This window comes from Gadus morhua, chromosome 6 (assembly GCF_902167405.1).
Source record: "Gadus morhua chromosome 6, gadMor3.0, whole genome shotgun sequence".
In the NCBI taxonomy this organism is placed as follows: domain Eukaryota; kingdom Metazoa; phylum Chordata; class Actinopteri; order Gadiformes; family Gadidae; genus Gadus; species Gadus morhua.
In genome coordinates, this window is record NC_044053.1 from 11,940,700 (window position 1) to 11,958,199 (window position 17,500).

At 41.9% G+C, this 17,500-nt stretch overlaps 1 protein-coding gene and 1 long non-coding RNA gene across 9 annotated transcripts in view; both read right to left on the reverse strand.

The window, feature by feature from the left end:
• LOC115546095 (uncharacterized) overlaps positions 1–9,894 on the reverse strand; it is a 43,643-nt gene extending 33,749 nt beyond the window's left edge. The window contains exon 1 of one of the 2 annotated variants that reach the window (XR_003977192.1): positions 9,593–9,894. This is a non-coding gene — a long non-coding RNA (uncharacterized LOC115546095). Of the gene's footprint in view, positions 1–7,015; positions 7,422–9,592 lie in introns of those variants that run through there. The other variant, XR_003977191.1, reaches the window with a different exon arrangement.
• A 3,575-nt stretch (positions 9,895–13,469) lies between these two features.
• The window catches only part of mef2cb (myocyte enhancer factor 2cb), a 70,991-nt gene continuing 66,960 nt past the window's right edge, over positions 13,470–17,500 (reverse strand). For all 7 annotated transcript variants that reach the window (XM_030359754.1, XM_030359753.1, XM_030359755.1 and 4 more), the window contains 2 exons: positions 17,031–17,169; positions 13,470–16,488 (listed from right to left, as the gene is read on the reverse strand). In XM_030359754.1, the coding sequence (XP_030215614.1) occupies positions 16,137–16,488; positions 17,031–17,169 (491 nt within the window). In that variant the 3' untranslated portion in view covers positions 13,470–16,136. The remainder of the gene's footprint in view (positions 16,489–17,030; positions 17,170–17,500) is intronic.

Here is a 17,500-nt window from a genome sequence, read left to right on the forward strand (position 1 = left end):
CTGCCATCACAATAGCATTATTACAACAAGGTATAAGCACAGAATATGCACATGACACTCTCGGCCAACTGATGTAAAATATGCCGATAGCCCAATGAATATAAAACACTCTGCATAGTCGCTCCTCTGCCAATCACGTGACAATAGCATATAGGAGAGCAAGAAAGAAAAGGACAGCTAAATATACAGAGCCCATTACGAGGAAGGGTTTTAGGAGAGCATGAATATATGAGACTTCAAGCATAGCATAAGATGCAATTTTTTCTCTATGAAAATAGGGACATGTCAAATCAACGGTATCGTATACACACAGGGGGTCATTTGGCCTTGGATTTCAGTGAGAAATAAAACACATGCTATGTGTCAAGACAGTCTTACAAGCTACCCAAGCAGCAGTAGTATTTTACTATTTGATATGAAATGAATCCTCAAGTATAAGTACAATTTCAAGGTAAATGGACTACACAACACAACTGTTTGTCCATTCACATACGAAATGGAGGAATACAAAAAATAAAAAATTGATTGGTGGCTTTTGGGAACATAGTAAGTAAACATAGCGACCCTGATAATGTAATGCATTCTTAACAAATACATGTATGGTTTCAGTCTCGCCGATAGGTCAGGTTGCCTGCATAATGAATATATGACTATATAAAAGAGGAGGTTGGTTACAGTTCTAAAGTATGTGTCGCTGCTCTCTTGCAGACCAAAAAGAGATGTGTTGTGATTTTGATATAAACTGGGGGGGTTTCACTAGCATTTGATTTGACAGCCCATGAAATGACCGTGGCCAATAGGTTTCACACTGTATAGCTCTAATGTAAAGAGCCAATAACAGATATGTCTTCTTGTTAATGTTCACTCTTTGCACCCTGGGGTACTCTGCACCCTCTGTATCTGAATAGCAAACTGGGGGAACAAATTGTTTCATGTAGGGGAGAAACAGTAGGCTTTTGCTCTAACAATACAAATATATATCCTTATATATATATATATATATTTATATATATATATATATGAATTATAATATAATATATACACAATATGTATATTTTTTTTAGTAGTAGTCATGTTAGTAGTAAATAATTAATTTATAAAATATAAATAATAGTTATGGCATTATTATAAACCCTGCAGACACAGTGACATTTCGCGTGGCCCTCAGATTGGAGAACAATGATTCCTTTCATAAGGCTTGAGGACAAATTCAATCGCGTTAACAGGGGACAATGAGTCTTGGTTCAGCCAGAGCTTGGCCAAATTGTGTTCCAAGATTGTCTTATGTGCAGACGCACAATGACCTGTTATTGTAGGACATCTTTGTAGGGGTTGAATCGGAGACGCCAAACGTGCTTTACATTGCGTAAGACGTTGGTTATTTTAACTATCGCAACCGTGGATATATTTGATCCTATAGGCATTCGCTTACTTTGCCACATTGTTTAAACCCCATCATCATAAGCCCCTCCTTTATAGCCAGAATTAAGCCTAGAATTTGTATTTCTACATTTATAAAGGCTCAACTATGCTTGAGGAAGAATTTTGAAACGCAAATTATAGTATAGATTAATAAATACATCCATGTATATACTAACAAAAATACCCTTGTGATAATGAGTTTTAGTACAAACAAGATTCATAGAGCATCTCTCCAGATATCCACCACATGACCCACTCGTGCAATGGGTAGAATAGGCCAACCCCTGCTGTGGCTGTGGGGGTAGGACCATACAACACCGAAAACATTAAACATTAACATTCAACATTCAACTAAACCTATAGGCCACAGTAAACCGAGTAGAATGCAATGCAAACAAAATCACTGTGAACCTCTTGCACGGTTAATGTGGGCTACGAATTGTAAGAAATGCGGAAGGTCTTTTGAATAGTAGATATTGTGGATACATGTGTTCTTCAAAACCCTGCAACGCTGGATCTCTAAAATATCATATGATTAAAAATGTGCCAAGTTCACGTTCATTGGTTTACGCGTGGAATCCATAAGAATGTTTTTCATCTAATTTCTAAAAACGTTCTCTAAAAAGTATTTCGTTGTAGGTAGTTTGAAAATGTTTTTTTTTTTTACAGACTTTATCTCTTGTAAAATACAATAAACCATGAAAACCAAATTCATTTCACGGTAAAGTTCGGTAGGCTACTCAAGACGACGACCCCTAGTAGGACCGCTTAGACGCCTCTACAATATCTGCCTTCATTCGATATAATTTAACACACTTTTGTCCATATCCCAGCATGCTCATCCAAGCGGGGACCAACAGCTGAACATCTCTTTCAAAAACTGCTAAATCCACACTTTTAAGATAATTACCACCACCCCTCCCCCCTTCCCCCTCCCAAACAAGACACAAATCCTCATCACTGAGGCATTTGCATTAGCTATTCAAAACCGTTACGTTTACGCTTCGCGTCGACCGGGTGGGAACCGTCGGCCCTTTTCTTTGGGGATGCAGATGAGTCTGGTGCACTTGACGTCTTTTCATGACCCCTGTCGCCCGACCCCCCTACATCCCCCTCCTTCCCCCGCCCCCGCCTCCCTTGGCGCTGTCTGTCATATTCGGCTCGAGCATGGCATTGCCACTTGCCCTCGAGCGTGGGAATGGGATCGTCCAGTCGTTCACATCTCCTGCACTGCGGTTAACGGAATCAATTAAGTAGGCCCGGCCCCCCACTCTCGGGCTGTCCCCCACTCTCTCCCGCTTCTGCCACCTCCCTCCCCTGCCTGCCGGCCCCCGTGGCCCCCACCGCTCCCCTCCTCTCCCCTGCATTTTTTTTGTCAGCTCTGTATGTCCTAATTATTACTGTTTGGGATGCCAGCGCCGTTTCCTAGACGAACTGGATCCTGGGGGTGGTGTGTGTGTGTGTGTGTGTGTGTGTGTGTGTGTGTGTGTGTGTGTGGTGTGTGGTGTGTGGTGTGTGGTGTGTGTATGTGTGTGTGTGTGTGTGTGTGTGTGTGTGTGTGTGTGTGTGTGTGTGTGTGTGTGTGTGTGTGTGTGTGTGTGTGTGTGTGTGTGTTTTCTGGACCCGTGCTGTGTGTGGTGCGTGTGTGTGAGTGTGTGTTTGTGTGGGAGGGGGTGGGAGGGGGTGGGTGGGGACACGTGCATGTCAACCTAATCGTAATACTGCTTACAATTGTAAAAGTGTGTTGCGCACTGAAATACTAAACCACCATAATATACGTTTAAATAGCACCCAATACACGTTGCAAGTTAACTATTGAAATCATCTGTCTTTTTTTTCAAATGACCATTTCGAATTGAGAGCATAATAAAACAAAGTTTTTCAAAAACATTCATCAAATAATAAATATAATCTTAAATACACAAAAATAATAGTATTCTAGTAAAAAAAAAGACTGAAGTTAATCACATGATAACATTCCTCCAAAGTTGGCGACGAGTCTGAAAGTAGTTTTTACTTTCGGTTATCTAGCTTTATGACGAGCAGAACACTCATACAGCTAGATAACCAAAGATAACAACCCACTTCCTATTCTTCAACAAGGCTTCCCGTCCACACTCTTCTTGTTTGTCCTGCTGCTTTCATTTCTTTCTGAAAATGCATTCAACACAAATATCCAGTGCCCTGGTCGTATAGTCACACACAACATTGTATTCCTGGTGTTAAAGGCAATTCCTACCACAACGTCCCCCCTACAGTAAAACACCCGTTAAAAGCAGAAAACTCCTCTGAGAGACACATAATCCCGACGTTAATGTCCTAATCGGTGGACATGAAGCCACATTAGAGAGTTGAAATAAATCTTGCAAACTCGCGGTAAGGTGCGGTCGTCCCTTTACGCGGGGCCCTAATTTGCAATGCAAATAAGCTTCGATCCCACAAAGGCTTCCGCCTATTAAATCTCGGTGGCGGTGGCGATGGATATCCCTCGAGGCCGGCGTAAGGTGATGCAAAGAAACAGAAAAAATCCGGTGCTTGTAGAAAAAATATGCAATAGCGAGAGCCAGGAATTATGGAGTCGAATGCTACGGATTACGAAAAAGGAGAGAGGGTTATTTTTTGGCGAAAGAAAAATGTTGTCAAGTTTTGCGCCCCACATCCAGAAGGTGCTTAACAAGAGAGAGAGGGGGAAAAATGATGACTCTTGAGCCAAAGGTTCCGTTCTACTGGCTGCTTGCTGCCAACGATCTGGAAAGAATGAGAGAGGGTAATCTCCGAGGAAATAGGGTCTGGAGGAGTGGGGGTTGGACGGGCTTCCAAATGTGGCCAAAACGTGAACTAGCCTCGGTGAGGTCAAAGGCCTCGGACCACGAGAAAAGTAATGACGATGATGTCATGAAAATTTGTAAATGCACGCTCCTATTCATGCACGAGCGAGCGACTGGCAAATCCCGATCCATTAAAGGGCGCACTGGAACAATCCCGCCTCGCAGCGAGGAGCATGCATGCGCGCGATTTCTTGCAGAGGAGTGGCAATGACCGCCACAGAAATGCGATAGACTAAAATCTCTGTAGATTGAAGATGACCATTTTGGTTGCTGCATTTATAGCAGAGATAACATAATGAGCAGCGACACAACTCAGCGAGGAGAGTGGGGCTGTACCGGAGCTGCCCTCAGCCTCTCCTCTCTGTCCAACGCCACATCTTATTCGCGTCTTTACGGTTCCATTCGTGTGCTTTGCAGAATAGTTGCCTCTTTCATTGAAGGAGGGGGGTGCGTTTCTTTGAGAACTCGATATGGGTCGTAATATTTTTCAATGTCGCATTCGATTCGACTACAGGGATAATCAGGTAGGCAATAGCGGTAGTGTCGCATCATGCTATACTGCCCCAGCGGTTCACCGTGTGTGTGTGCGTGTGTGTGTGTGTGTGTGTGTGTGTGTGTGTGTGTGTGTGTGTGTGTGTGTGTGTGTGTGTGTGCGTGCGTGTGCGTGTGCGTGTGTGTGTGGCTGTGTGCGTGTGTTTGTGGCTCACATGTAGACTCACATTTCCAATGAAATAAAAGTTGAAAACCAACCGCTCGTCATGATCTAGGTCAAAAGATTAAACGTTTGAAACGGAGAAACCAGTAACTGTGACAGTATAGCATGTTGTGGATCAGTCGCCGGAGCTGGCAACTGTGTGCGTGTTACCCAATCATCTTAAACAGCGTATATGGGCTATGTTAGACTTTCAATACGTACGGTACCAAACATGTTTACAAAAGATCATAAAAAATCAGGAATCCCCTCCACCTCTCTATATATCCTTCGCTCCCTCTCGTTCTCTCCAGCTCTCCATCTCTCCATCTCTTCCTCTCTCTCTCTCTCTCTCTCTCTCTCTCTCTCTCTCTCTCTCTCTCTTTCTCTATCACAACACCACGCACACGCACACACACACACACACACACACACACACACACACACACACACACACACACACACACACACAGATAGCAGTTCATATGAGTCACTGCAAACACTGTGTGTGTGTGTGTGTGTGTGTGTGTGTGTGTGTGTGTGTGTGTGTGTGTGTGTGTGTGTGTGTGTGTGTGTGTGTGTGTGTGTGTGTGTGTGTGTGTGTGTGTGTGTGTGTGCGTGTGTGTGCATGCGAGCGAGTGAGAGAGCGAGAGCGAGCGAGTGAGAGAGCGAGAAAGATTGTGTGTGCCGCGCAGAGTATGTGTTAAGAACATGCAACTATTGATCATTATGTTTAGTGAATTCCTCATTATTAGATAGCGTAACACCATTTGGTTAATCCATTTTGCTATAGGTGGATGATGGCGACGACGTTACTAAATATCAAACGTTTTGAATAAGAATTGTAGGCCTACGATGAATACCACATCTGTGGTATATCTGTTTCCAACCATTTGGCAAGCATTAACACATCATGTTTAAAGGTGACCTTATCCATCCTAACTTTATACTGCAACTAGGTTGAATAATACATTTACGCACACATTACGCTCCCTGTTGAGGTGGGTCTAGTTCTACCCCACAGCTGAATTCGCTTCTCACATTGTCCTTCCTCTGATAGATGAGCGAATAAATATTAAACGCATACAAAAAGCAGACCTGTAACTTTCCGAGAAAGGATCAGTGTAGGCTACCCTTTAAAATAAAGGAATGAAGCACTACATTTTCCAAATAGACAAACTATCCAACCACATTTGAAGTTTGTTGGTTCTGAATCATCGGCTATATTAGGTTATGGGAATTGTAACAATTGGTTTTACATGACATGGATCACGGGCTGTTGTGTTCATCACAAATACTTTGTAAAGAGCAATAGTACAAAATATATCACCGTTCATATAGTGCGATGTCTTCGCAAAAACGATGTTATAGGCCTGCTGTGAAGTTACGATTTGACTTCATCATCCTCAATTTGAACGATAAATGAACGTTCGTCCGGTGATGGGCGTTTAACTGGCGCATTATATTTTATAATGAATTAGAGCAAAATACATTTCAGCTAAGCTTCTTTTCTACTCTGATTCTTCAATGTCCACACACTCACCCTAATTTAATTGCGGCTAATTCTTTTAGATAATTTTTGATCCAGCAACCCCTTTTTTATTAGGCATACTTTTTCCATAGATTAAACGCGATAAATAGGAATTTAGGTGATTAGGTTTGGGAGGCATGGTGTAAACAAAGCCGCGTCGACTCCAAAGTGAACTTCACTAATTGCCAACTTGTCACCAGAGGCGTTCTACCGTCCATGCAGGTGGATTAGGACTGATCCCACTATCGTTAGACCCACTAGAATATTGCGTGATGCCAGCGGGTTAGGCCTACTACCAATCTATTCATTTTTTGCTTAACGGTATAGGCCAGGCCTCGATATTTGGGTTTGACGCTGTATTCCCAGTAACCTACTTCTGAAACGTGCGTCCCTGCATCCTTCATGGGCCACACATCTATCTTTAACGAAAACCTTATTGACGTGCATTTTACAAACGTTGCAACACATTAAATTGCATTCATCCGTTAAACAAGTGATTATATTCAATCGTAGCGTATCATATGCCATAAAAGTTGCACTTACTTCCTGACGCCGTGTGACACAAGACTCCGCGTTCGGTCCCATCGATCAGAAATCGTCCCGTGCGGCAGGAGAGCGACGTTCCCCTTCGAAATATCCAGCGTTTTACGGCCATCACTTTAAAGTTGCCGCCAACATGTGAGTGGCCCTAAAGTTACGCGAGCTTCACTGGCCCTGTGCAAAAGGAGCCGCTGAGCATACTCCGAGCACACGACCGGCGAGGAGAAGACGAGGGCGGGAGGGGAGAGCCGCATATGGAAGAGAGAACTTTCCCATAACGTCTACTACTACAGCACCAAAAAAAGAAAGTGCACCGTTTAGCTCCCAGAGTCTGGAATAGTTTTTTCTCTCCCTTTCTTTTTTTCTCTCTCTCACCCAGTGGCGATGATGGACGAGGAGGGTGTGTGTGTATGTGTGTGTGTGTGTGTGTGTGTGGGGAGGGGGGGGGGGGGGGGGGGGGGGGGGGGTGGAGGAGGAGGAGGATGTAAAGTCCATCCTTCTATGTGTAAGAGAGGACGTGCTCTGCAATTCAAACAAGTTCCCTCCGCTCTTTTGTTGGGCCGTGAACTGAGGAGGCATTGTTCGGGACTTGGCTCGGTCCCTCTGCCTTCCCCTGACCAGGTTACGAGGTGCATGCCGCGGCTGGGTTTCAGACCTGGGCTCCAGGTGTGTCCTGCTTTGGCGCGCCGTGACCAACCGGGACGTCTTTATCGTTTACAGAATAATACACTTCTATCAATGGATTACAGATGCACATAAAGCCTATTAAACAAGCTTTCACATGTACAGTGTGCTTTCGTTTTGTATGATCACCTTGTTCCAAAAACTAAAAAAAAACTACATTTCAGACATCTCTCTCTCTCTCTCTCTCTCTCTCTCTCTCTCTCTCTCTCTCTCTCTCTCTCTCTCTCTCTCTCTCTCTCTCTCTCTCTCTCTCTCTCTCTCTATTTCCTTCCCTCTTTCTCCATCTCTGTCTCTGTCTCTCTCATTCCTCTCTAAAGAGAGGGATGGTTCACACACACACACACACACACACACACACACACACACACACACACACACACACACACACACACACACACACACACACACACACACGCACACGTACGCACACACACGCGCGCGCGCACGCACGTGCAGTGCTCATAAAGAAAAGTTACCCTTCTCGTATGTAAGATGAGTTTGTGACGTCATAAGTCCTATCATATTATATCATATTATATATTTTTAATATTATATTAAAGAACCATGAGTTTTAAGAGGAACGTACGTCGTGAGTTCCTCTTACAAATACCGGATCGGCTAATTACAGGCGTGTCCATTAAGCACGACCGGATTCACGTTGTATTCTAACAACGGGGGCACGTTCAGTGACGTAGACAAGCAGAGCGGCTACGTGCGGCCATATTTAAATACATCAAGGCAATTAGCTCATCAAAATATGCAAATCTGGTTGATATAGTCCGCGTGGCCCAGTCGGATTAATTCCCCCCTCGGCAGCGCGTTGGTATTTGATTGTCGTTTAGAAAGACAGCAAAGGCTTGCATGATTCAACGACAAAAAAAGATGCTCCAGACTCGAACGTTGAAAAGATGAAGAACAAGCAGAAGAACGAGAACAAGAAGAAGAAGTAGAAGAAGAAGAGAAAGAAGAAGAAGAAGAAGGAGAAGAACGGCGACATGAAAAGAGGGTACGGGAGCTTCGGAGCGGAAAATCGCCCATGCGTAATGAGACGAGGCGAACCGCCATTCCCAATGCTACGACGCTGTTGGCTCTGGTGTGTGCGTTATTTTTAAATATTGATGCATATTCATTGTATATGTATGTATCCTAGTCATATTTGCGCCGCTATGGTGATTTATATCATCCAACCTAGGTTTACGGTCTCAGTGACATATAGGCCTATGTATGCGATTTTAAATTTCACATTTACATTCATTTTCAATTTCGGAGTATGCATTTCACAAAAGCCAAAAGGTAAATATTATAGGCCTAAATATTCCAAACATCTACATGGCTTAGACTGCTGCTGAATACGTTATAGGCTTCTGCATGCATGAACAAAGAGGTCTGGTGGGCAAACAATAGAGCGAATGGTTTGTTAGCACTGATGCATATTCTTTTGTTTTATTGGCGAGCCCAAATTTGATCACTTTGAATTAATCACGCGACATTTTGACGGCAATTAAAGGAGTAAAGTATTTAGGCCAATTCGTTAGAAATGGAACGCAGCCCCTGATTAACAGTTGCGCTCAGTGTCTAATTGGTAACCTAGTTGGGCACGTGCACAGCGGACACGCACGCAGGCATGTGCGCAGAGAGGCGATCCGTTTCGGTCTTATCCAAACAGCAAGTCTAACCTGGATTTCTACAGGCATAACTGCAATTGTCTGACTGTTTCTAAATGGGCATCTACAGCACCTAATCTAACAATTTAAACGTCAAAAACTTAAAAAATAACATTAACTTACCCTTCATTCAAACAACCACGTTTTAAGTCATGGATTTTGCGATTATCATTTTTGTTGGCGAGTGAAAATGAAAGTAAAATGAAAGATGCATGTGCGGAAGCAAACTTACGGTAGCGTCCAGACCAATCCGGGTGCTATGTAGAGGATGTCCTCCTCCTCCTCCTGCTCATCATGTGAACCCTGCTCATGAACTGCTCACCCAACACAAGTGGTCGGATGGCTCTAATGCGTAAAGGTGTTTTTTTTTAAGGAACATTGCTGCAGATTGCAAAGACATACTACACACTCGTGTCTTGGTCATTATCAGTTCAGATTTTTGCAAAACGATTCAAAGAATGCGACGAGGAGTCAATAGTTGAACATCGTTTGATTCCAACGTCCGCGCATTTGAATGTTGCAGACGAGTGACACACGTCGGCAGCGGCCTGTCACTGTATTGAGAGGCAAGCAGATAACTCTTGACATCGCTTCACGTGGATGGGAGTGTTGTTTCATGATCAGGGACTCGCCTGGGGATCGATTGTAAAATCTATATTTCAAGTCTGAAACTATAGTGACATCCCATGGTAAAGGCAATCCTACCCGTTCTGTTATATACGAGGAGTGAACATATATTCATTTTAAATGATTCACTCTTTAAGGATTGTATTTTTCGTATAATTAAGGTGCTTTTCTAACAATCAATTATGTTAATCTATCATTATTATACGATTTCTCCGAACATCAATGCATTTCAAAAAAGTGCATTTAATCGGTGTCAATTTAATTCAATAGTTTTAACTCTAATAAACAGAATGCTCCCAGACATGGTTTGGATAATTTGTAGTCTATTCCATGTTATTTGAAAATATCTAGGCCTACAGCCTGTTAATTACAGCAGTAACCGTCAAACATTAGTGAGGCTTTGTTTAAAAGGGCGCTCAAAGCTTTCCAAATGTTGACGTTACATGATAGGCATCAAAAGTATTGCTTCAGTTGCTACGCCATATAGTCCACTGCTAGGCCTAATACTACAAGTAGGCCTACAAGGCCTACTCCTAGGTACTACTTAATTATCATAATTATATGCCATAGCCCAAACCCTATGCTTCAAACAAACAATAACAGCAGTGTTAGATAAATGCACACATAATTAAATACACACATCTCTTGATTTATCTAGATTTTTTCATTAAAATTTGATGCAGGGTGGTACTTTGACATTGACTATGAATGTGGGCGTGCAGAAAGTGTCCTGTAGGCCCATCGTAGCAGACCAATTAGAGTGCGTGTAGCGCCGAGGTGGGCGGGGCAGCGACCTAAGTAGATTTCAGGCAGCTGCAGTCCATCAACGACTTAGGTGTACAAATGCTTCCATCTAGTGGCCATTTGATAGAATTAACCTAATGGACACGGCCAGCGAGGCCAACGAAGTTCAAGTTTATATGAATGATATGGGCCTACCTCCATCACGTCGTTGTCTAAATAAAATGTTTGAATAACGTTTGAATATTATTTTTCTGCTTTTATTTCTCCAAAACACCCTATGATTTTAGGTTCACTTATTTTGGCCTATGCGTCGATGAGGACTTAATGTATCAGGTAGGCCTGCTGCCTCGTTTTGAACCACGTTGCCTTTCGAATAGCTTAGGTTTCCCCTATTTTTCTGTAAATAGTTTTTGCCTTGGTTTTAGAGATATCATCTATGAAAAGCCCTGAACCGTGTTCCCCTTTTCATTTATCCGTTCTTAATCCATCGTTTATTTGACCGTCAGCATGTGATCTTCAGCCTGGTTGATCGTCAGTGTGACGTGACTTTAAAAGCAACCTATTTCGGCTATAGGCAATCAAGCGAGAGTTCAATCAGCTTCTTTTTCATTAGTCCTCGTTTACATTGAGGCTGAGCGAAACGCACGACCGGGTATAGGCCTATGCGTTTATTTCAACGCAGCTTTACAATGGATAAATACATCTACAAATTCGCCTAATTAGGCCTAATGTGTTAATACCGCAGAGGGGTACCTATCTGCCTTCATATAGGAGGACGTGTCGAGGCTGTTGGAAACTTGTGGACGTTATTTTTAACGATCATGCAACATTTTGTCCAAATAGCTTAGGCTACTTGCTACACATTTAGGCCTATTTTACTGTTTAATTTAACAATAATTTAAGAATAACACGGATATTGAAACAGTTATAGTGGTCCCACAAGTCACTCAGGCTCAAGGCCGAAATGTGTTTGAATAAAATGCAACGTGGTTTATAGGGAAAACAAAACCATATTTTAAATGTATTCTCTCTTGATAAAGTAGACCTGCGTATTATCGAAAATCTGAAAGAGATTTCTGTCTAAACGAACATCTCTCAAAAATGGTTTCAGCGATTAATTACATCGTTGAATGAATAATGGATAAATAATAGAATACTATCACATACAAAATACATGAAAATATGAATCAAAACTGAATACAAATAATAATAAACAATACAGTACAATTTTAAAATAACCCCCCAAAATCGAATGATTGACTCCCTATAAATTGGGGAACCAAATCGACTATATCTAAACGAACCCTATGGGATGAGACTATAAAAAACATGCAGGCCTACTTTCAATATCACACTACGTGTAATATGGAATAGTCAAATATACGAGTTTTTTAAAGTACTTGCCTTAAGTGTGTGGATTATTAATTGCAGTCTACAGGCTAATTACCCTGGCGTCCGTTACCGAAAGGAAATTTCTGACCTGAAATATCATGGAATAAAAAACAAACACCCATGCAATTACGGTCCATTAGGAATTGTTTCCATTTTGTATTATACTTGATTGTCATTTAACTTGAATCACATCTGTCGCTTGCTATGTATGACCTCCCAATTCCCCTGTACTCTGAGATAAGCTTTGCATTTAAATGTCAAATGTCTGCATTATGTATGCTTATGATGCATTGTCATTTTGGGATTTATTAAAGGTGGAAGGAACCGTGATACAAATGTTGTTGTTATTTCAATGCTTTGAATTTCATACTCTCTAAATCTCAGCTATTTTTCATGTCATGGTATCAAAGGTTACCATATATTGTACATTTGGTTTTTACACACAATTTATTATTCATATTAAATCATGTACATATAAAGAGCAGATCTTTCCTTAATTTTTCTTTCCATTTTTCTATCTGCTTTTCCACGTTGCTTCGAAGTGTACACTGAAGGTCAAACACAATGAAATCAGTCATATCAGGCTAACAGAAACCAGAACTTTGCTGAAATGTTTGCAAAGCAAAAACAACGTTTGCCCTTGGGCAGAGGATACTTGTGATTAATTATATATGTTTACGCATGAAGAGAAAAGTTCCTTAAGAGTTAGGGATAGGGTAGTATGTAATAAGCCTAATGTGGTGACAATGAAATCCAACTTATACCACTTATATAAAGGTGTATGTCTCCAGCCCCTGCTATGGTAATACTCAATCTCTAACAATCCAAGATGTAAACATATTGATTAGGAAGTCCATTATCATATTCCCTTTGTTACACCTATCAACACAATGGGTGCTATGGTAACTGATTTTGGAGTCCATGCAGTGGTTTAATATCGCATGGATATGAATGTGCAGTCCTCCCTCTTGCACTAACTTCACTAAATGTCATGTAGGTGGACCATTCTAAAGTTACTGAAAGTTGCTACATGTGTTTATGCTTTGATAAAGGGTCACTAGGGACGAAGTTATTGACAAAGGAGGACACAAGAAAGATTTCCCTTTAAGAACATACGTTTGACGCACTGTGGCCAGTGATATCTGTTATCCTTTAAAAATCACATTCATTTGGCATGTTGATTTCATCATCATTACATGCATGGCAGTGTGAAGTCTGATTAATAAATGTGCACAATCCAATACGTCTTTCAAATAACGTGGGCGATGAAAACAAGAAGGGAACCATGGACATGTAAACATTTCATCAAGTGACCATCAAGAAGAAACTGAATGTCCAAACCGTTGTACATTTGAGCAAATTCTTTTATTATTTTTTTGTTTCAATGCTTTGCAAATAACCATAAATGAATGTGAAAATAAAACTTGAGTTTACAACACAGAAAATGCCACTGGCTTTGGTTTCTCCACACATATGCTGCCTGAAATATCATGATTTTTTTTTCTCAAACTTTAGTATTGAATTAAAAAAGAGAGAGAGAGAGAGAGAAAGAGATAGAGAAAGATAGAGGAAACACTGAGAGGCTCTGCCCCTGTTTCTGACTACACAGACTGTATACAGTAACGACATCGTGAACCTGCATGAAATATGCACATAGAAATTCCATAACACTCAAGTGACAGCAGATCGGGAGGCAGAGTTATGTGGCTAGTCTCGTTGTTTGAAAAAGAGCAAAATCAAAACAGCTATTTGTCTGAAATAAAACCACTGGGCTTCTCCCATACCAGCATGATTGTTTTTTTCTTCCTTCGGTATTTAGTTTTAAAATGTCAGTGACTTTCGGTAAAATGACACGGAACCCTGTTTCGAAAGATGGATTCTAAGGAGGTGTTACATTGTCAGGGGTTTGTTTTCTGATCTCAAAGTTACGTTTTTAGAGTCTGTGAAGTCTTGAACTCAAAATGGTTGCTGGAAAAATACATAAAAAAACAAAATAAACACCAGGTTATAAACGATCATTAACATAAGGCCCGACTTGCGGGCTTCAGTAAGGAGGGACTGAGGATCGATAATAATAATAACAATAATAATAATAATATTTGTCAATATGACAACCGTGTGTCAAGGTGTGACTTGTTTCCTCCTTAGCTCCAGTCTCCAAACATTTTTCCACTTCAAGGTTTTTTTTCATTTCCACGTGGACATGTGTCTTTCCTCATCTCCACAAAACACTGGCAATGGTTTCCAGCTGGCTTGACAAGGTCAGACTAATTAAAGACCTGAACAGCAGTGTTCAGAGCTAAACTCAAAACAAACCAGACGCTATGTGCATTGGCACATACAAAACTCCACTAAGAAAACAACAAAAACAAAACAAAAACAAAAAAAAAAATCATTATTATATATATTTATATATTAGAAAGCTATACACAAGCATGTTAATTTCACAGATTTTTTTTTTAAAGATTCTTAATATTACCGTTATTATATATAATTAGAAATACACGTTTAAAAACAAACCTCTACAAAGAGAAAACAGTTCAGCAAAGCATTGTATCCAGTCTGTTATCATGGCTTAGGGTTTAAAAACCCATTAATTTCCCCCCATCATGTTGAACTATCCGTCTCCTATTAGCAAAGCTATCAAAAAACACATTCTGGCTTATAGAAACTACAAAAAGCCACAAAAATGCTTTGCATTGTATTCCTTCCATATGAAAATATAAGCAAGTGTATCGTACAATTTTTTTCAACTTTTTTTTTTGTTTGTTTTGTTTTGTTTATTAATACTGAATAGTTAATAGAAGACCCAGAGTATCCCCGGTTATACTTAATGTAGCTCTAGATCAAAGGGTGGTCCTGGCGCCATTAGATTCTCTAAAACCGAGCAGTAGCTCCTCAAACTGGCTCCATACGCGTCTACCACTGGGTCCAATCTGTTTACCTGTACAATCCTTCAAATGTTGCATAATAGCTTTTCGTTTAGTGAGTAAATAAATTTTGTTAATGTCTGGCAACCTTTGACCCCCGGCCTTTCCTCCCCGCCCCCTGATGCTCTATTTACATAAATACGTTGAACCTGCAACATGACATCATCTAAGGTTAACACACATTTTTGCAAGGGAGAACGGCAGAGAATGTATATATATAGCAATGAAACTGACACTGTACACTGTCTGGTTGTCCAACTCAAGTGCTAAGGTGTTCTTTGCTCCAACACTCACACACACACACACACACACACACACACACACACACACTCATATTTTTTTTATCTTTTTCTTTTCTTCCTTTTTTGTCTAGTCACTGGTATATCGCTGAGGCAAATTGTATGTATTTTTTTTTTTACAAAACAGAGTACCTGGCATTTTTTTGTTTATTTGTTGATATGCATATATGTACACATACACACACAAACGTGTAAAGATATATATGCATATGAAATCGTTTTTTTCAACACACAACACGATGTATGCATAGTTCCCCCCGATAAAATGATGCCCTGATCCGAACCCTTTTCCCTCCCTAACCCTGATTATATCACCCCGCTTGTTTATATCATATGTTAAGCACACACACACTCAGCAAAAAATAAAAAATAAAAGAACAAATAAAAGAATAAAATAAAAAAAATACTACGATATTTCAGGAAAATGGCTACTATTTTTGTCTTCCCTTTCGGCGGCAATGAGACAAAGAGGAGGGAGAGAGAGAGAGAGAGAGAGAGAGAGAGAGAGAGAGAGAGAGAGAGAGAGAGAGAGAGAGAGAGAGGGGGACACTGCAGTGGGGGTCCCAGGGGTGTTCGATTGACCGCTGAAATACGACTAAAAGTAAGAGACGGTGGTGGTGGGGGGCTGGTGGGTGGGTGGTGGGTCTCTGGGAGTGTCTGGGTTGCTGCGTTTCTTTGGGGCTTCGGGGTCGACTCTGACGGGGGGGCAGTGGTGAGGGGGTAGGTCTGGGGATAGGAGGGGGGAGGTTCTTCAGGGACCACGTGGGGACAGGGGGGGTATCCATCATGTGGCCCAGCCCTCCGACAGGCGCACGCGCTTGATGGAGGGGCTCTCGCGCTCGTCCATGTTGGGCCTCGCCAGCCCCAGGGGCGAGTGGAAGTCGTTGCGGTGGTCGTCCCGGTCGCTGCCCTCGTGGGAGCTGCTGCAGCTGCTCAGGCTGTCCACGGGGGAGCGGCCAGAGTCCTGGCGGGACGAGGGGAGGTTCTGCTGCTGGGGCGGCATGCCGCCGCCGTAGCCGCCCGTGCTGCTGGTGCGATCCCGCGGAGGGGACACGGGCTCGGACTTGATGTGCAGGCTCTGGGCGGAGGGCAGCGACAGATTGGAGCCCTGACACAAGTGGGAGCTAGCGCAGTTTCTGCAGGAGGGAAACACATAAAGGGGGAGGCAACAAAAGGGGATGGGGAGAGGGTTATAGAGGAAGAAACTGGGATTTTGCAGACTGGTTTGTGGCTTATATGAACCGGCATGCTGTTCTAGGCATGCATAGTGAATGCACCGCGGACGCACGCAATGCATGCCAACTAGTTTACAACAAGATGTCAGCAGCAGGCGCAGAACATACAAGGGGTAACACCTTACATTAAGGGGACATTACTGAATAATTAACATTAGTTATTTAGCCTTAGCATAGGGTTTAGGATTGGGGTTAGGGGTAGAGGGTGATAAATAATAAAATTAATACCTTAGTCAATATGAACACCATTACTCAAATGATTACTTGACCATTGGCTCGCTTTTAATCAACTGTTAATGGGATTTACAGCTTTAACTTGAAGGTACAGCTTTATCAATGAAGGTTTAATTATTGCACCCTTATTGTCGTGTGCTGCCATCGCACGATGCGCTTCACATAGGACAAGACGAGGTGTCTGGCAGTCAGGGGTGGACAGTACTCACCCTAGCTGGCCCAGGCTGGCTGAATGCTGCATGTTCTGGATGTGCTGCTGCTGCCAGCCGCTCATGGAGCCCAGGTGAAGGGAGCTGCCACTGTTGAAGCCAGACAGGGAGGACAGATCTGCACTATTCAGGGAATATTCTGTACAAACACACAAAGGGGGAGTGAGAGAGAGAGAGAGAGAGATGTGTAAGTTAATGTTGGTAAGTTAAAAACAAACTCAAACAAAAGCTTCTCAGTTGCAAAATATTCAATGTATCAAAGGGCATTTTATATCAACATGTTGCACTAGCACCCTCTAGTGTACGCTTTGGAGTGCACTTGAATAAGACAAGGTTTCCCAGGCAACCTGTCTATCTGAATAGCTCAAATGGCGATGTCCATTTATGTTATCTTTTTATTTAACACAAATAACATTGTGAGATAGGAAATAAAGTATGTAGACTAATTCTCAGATTTGCTGAATACTAAA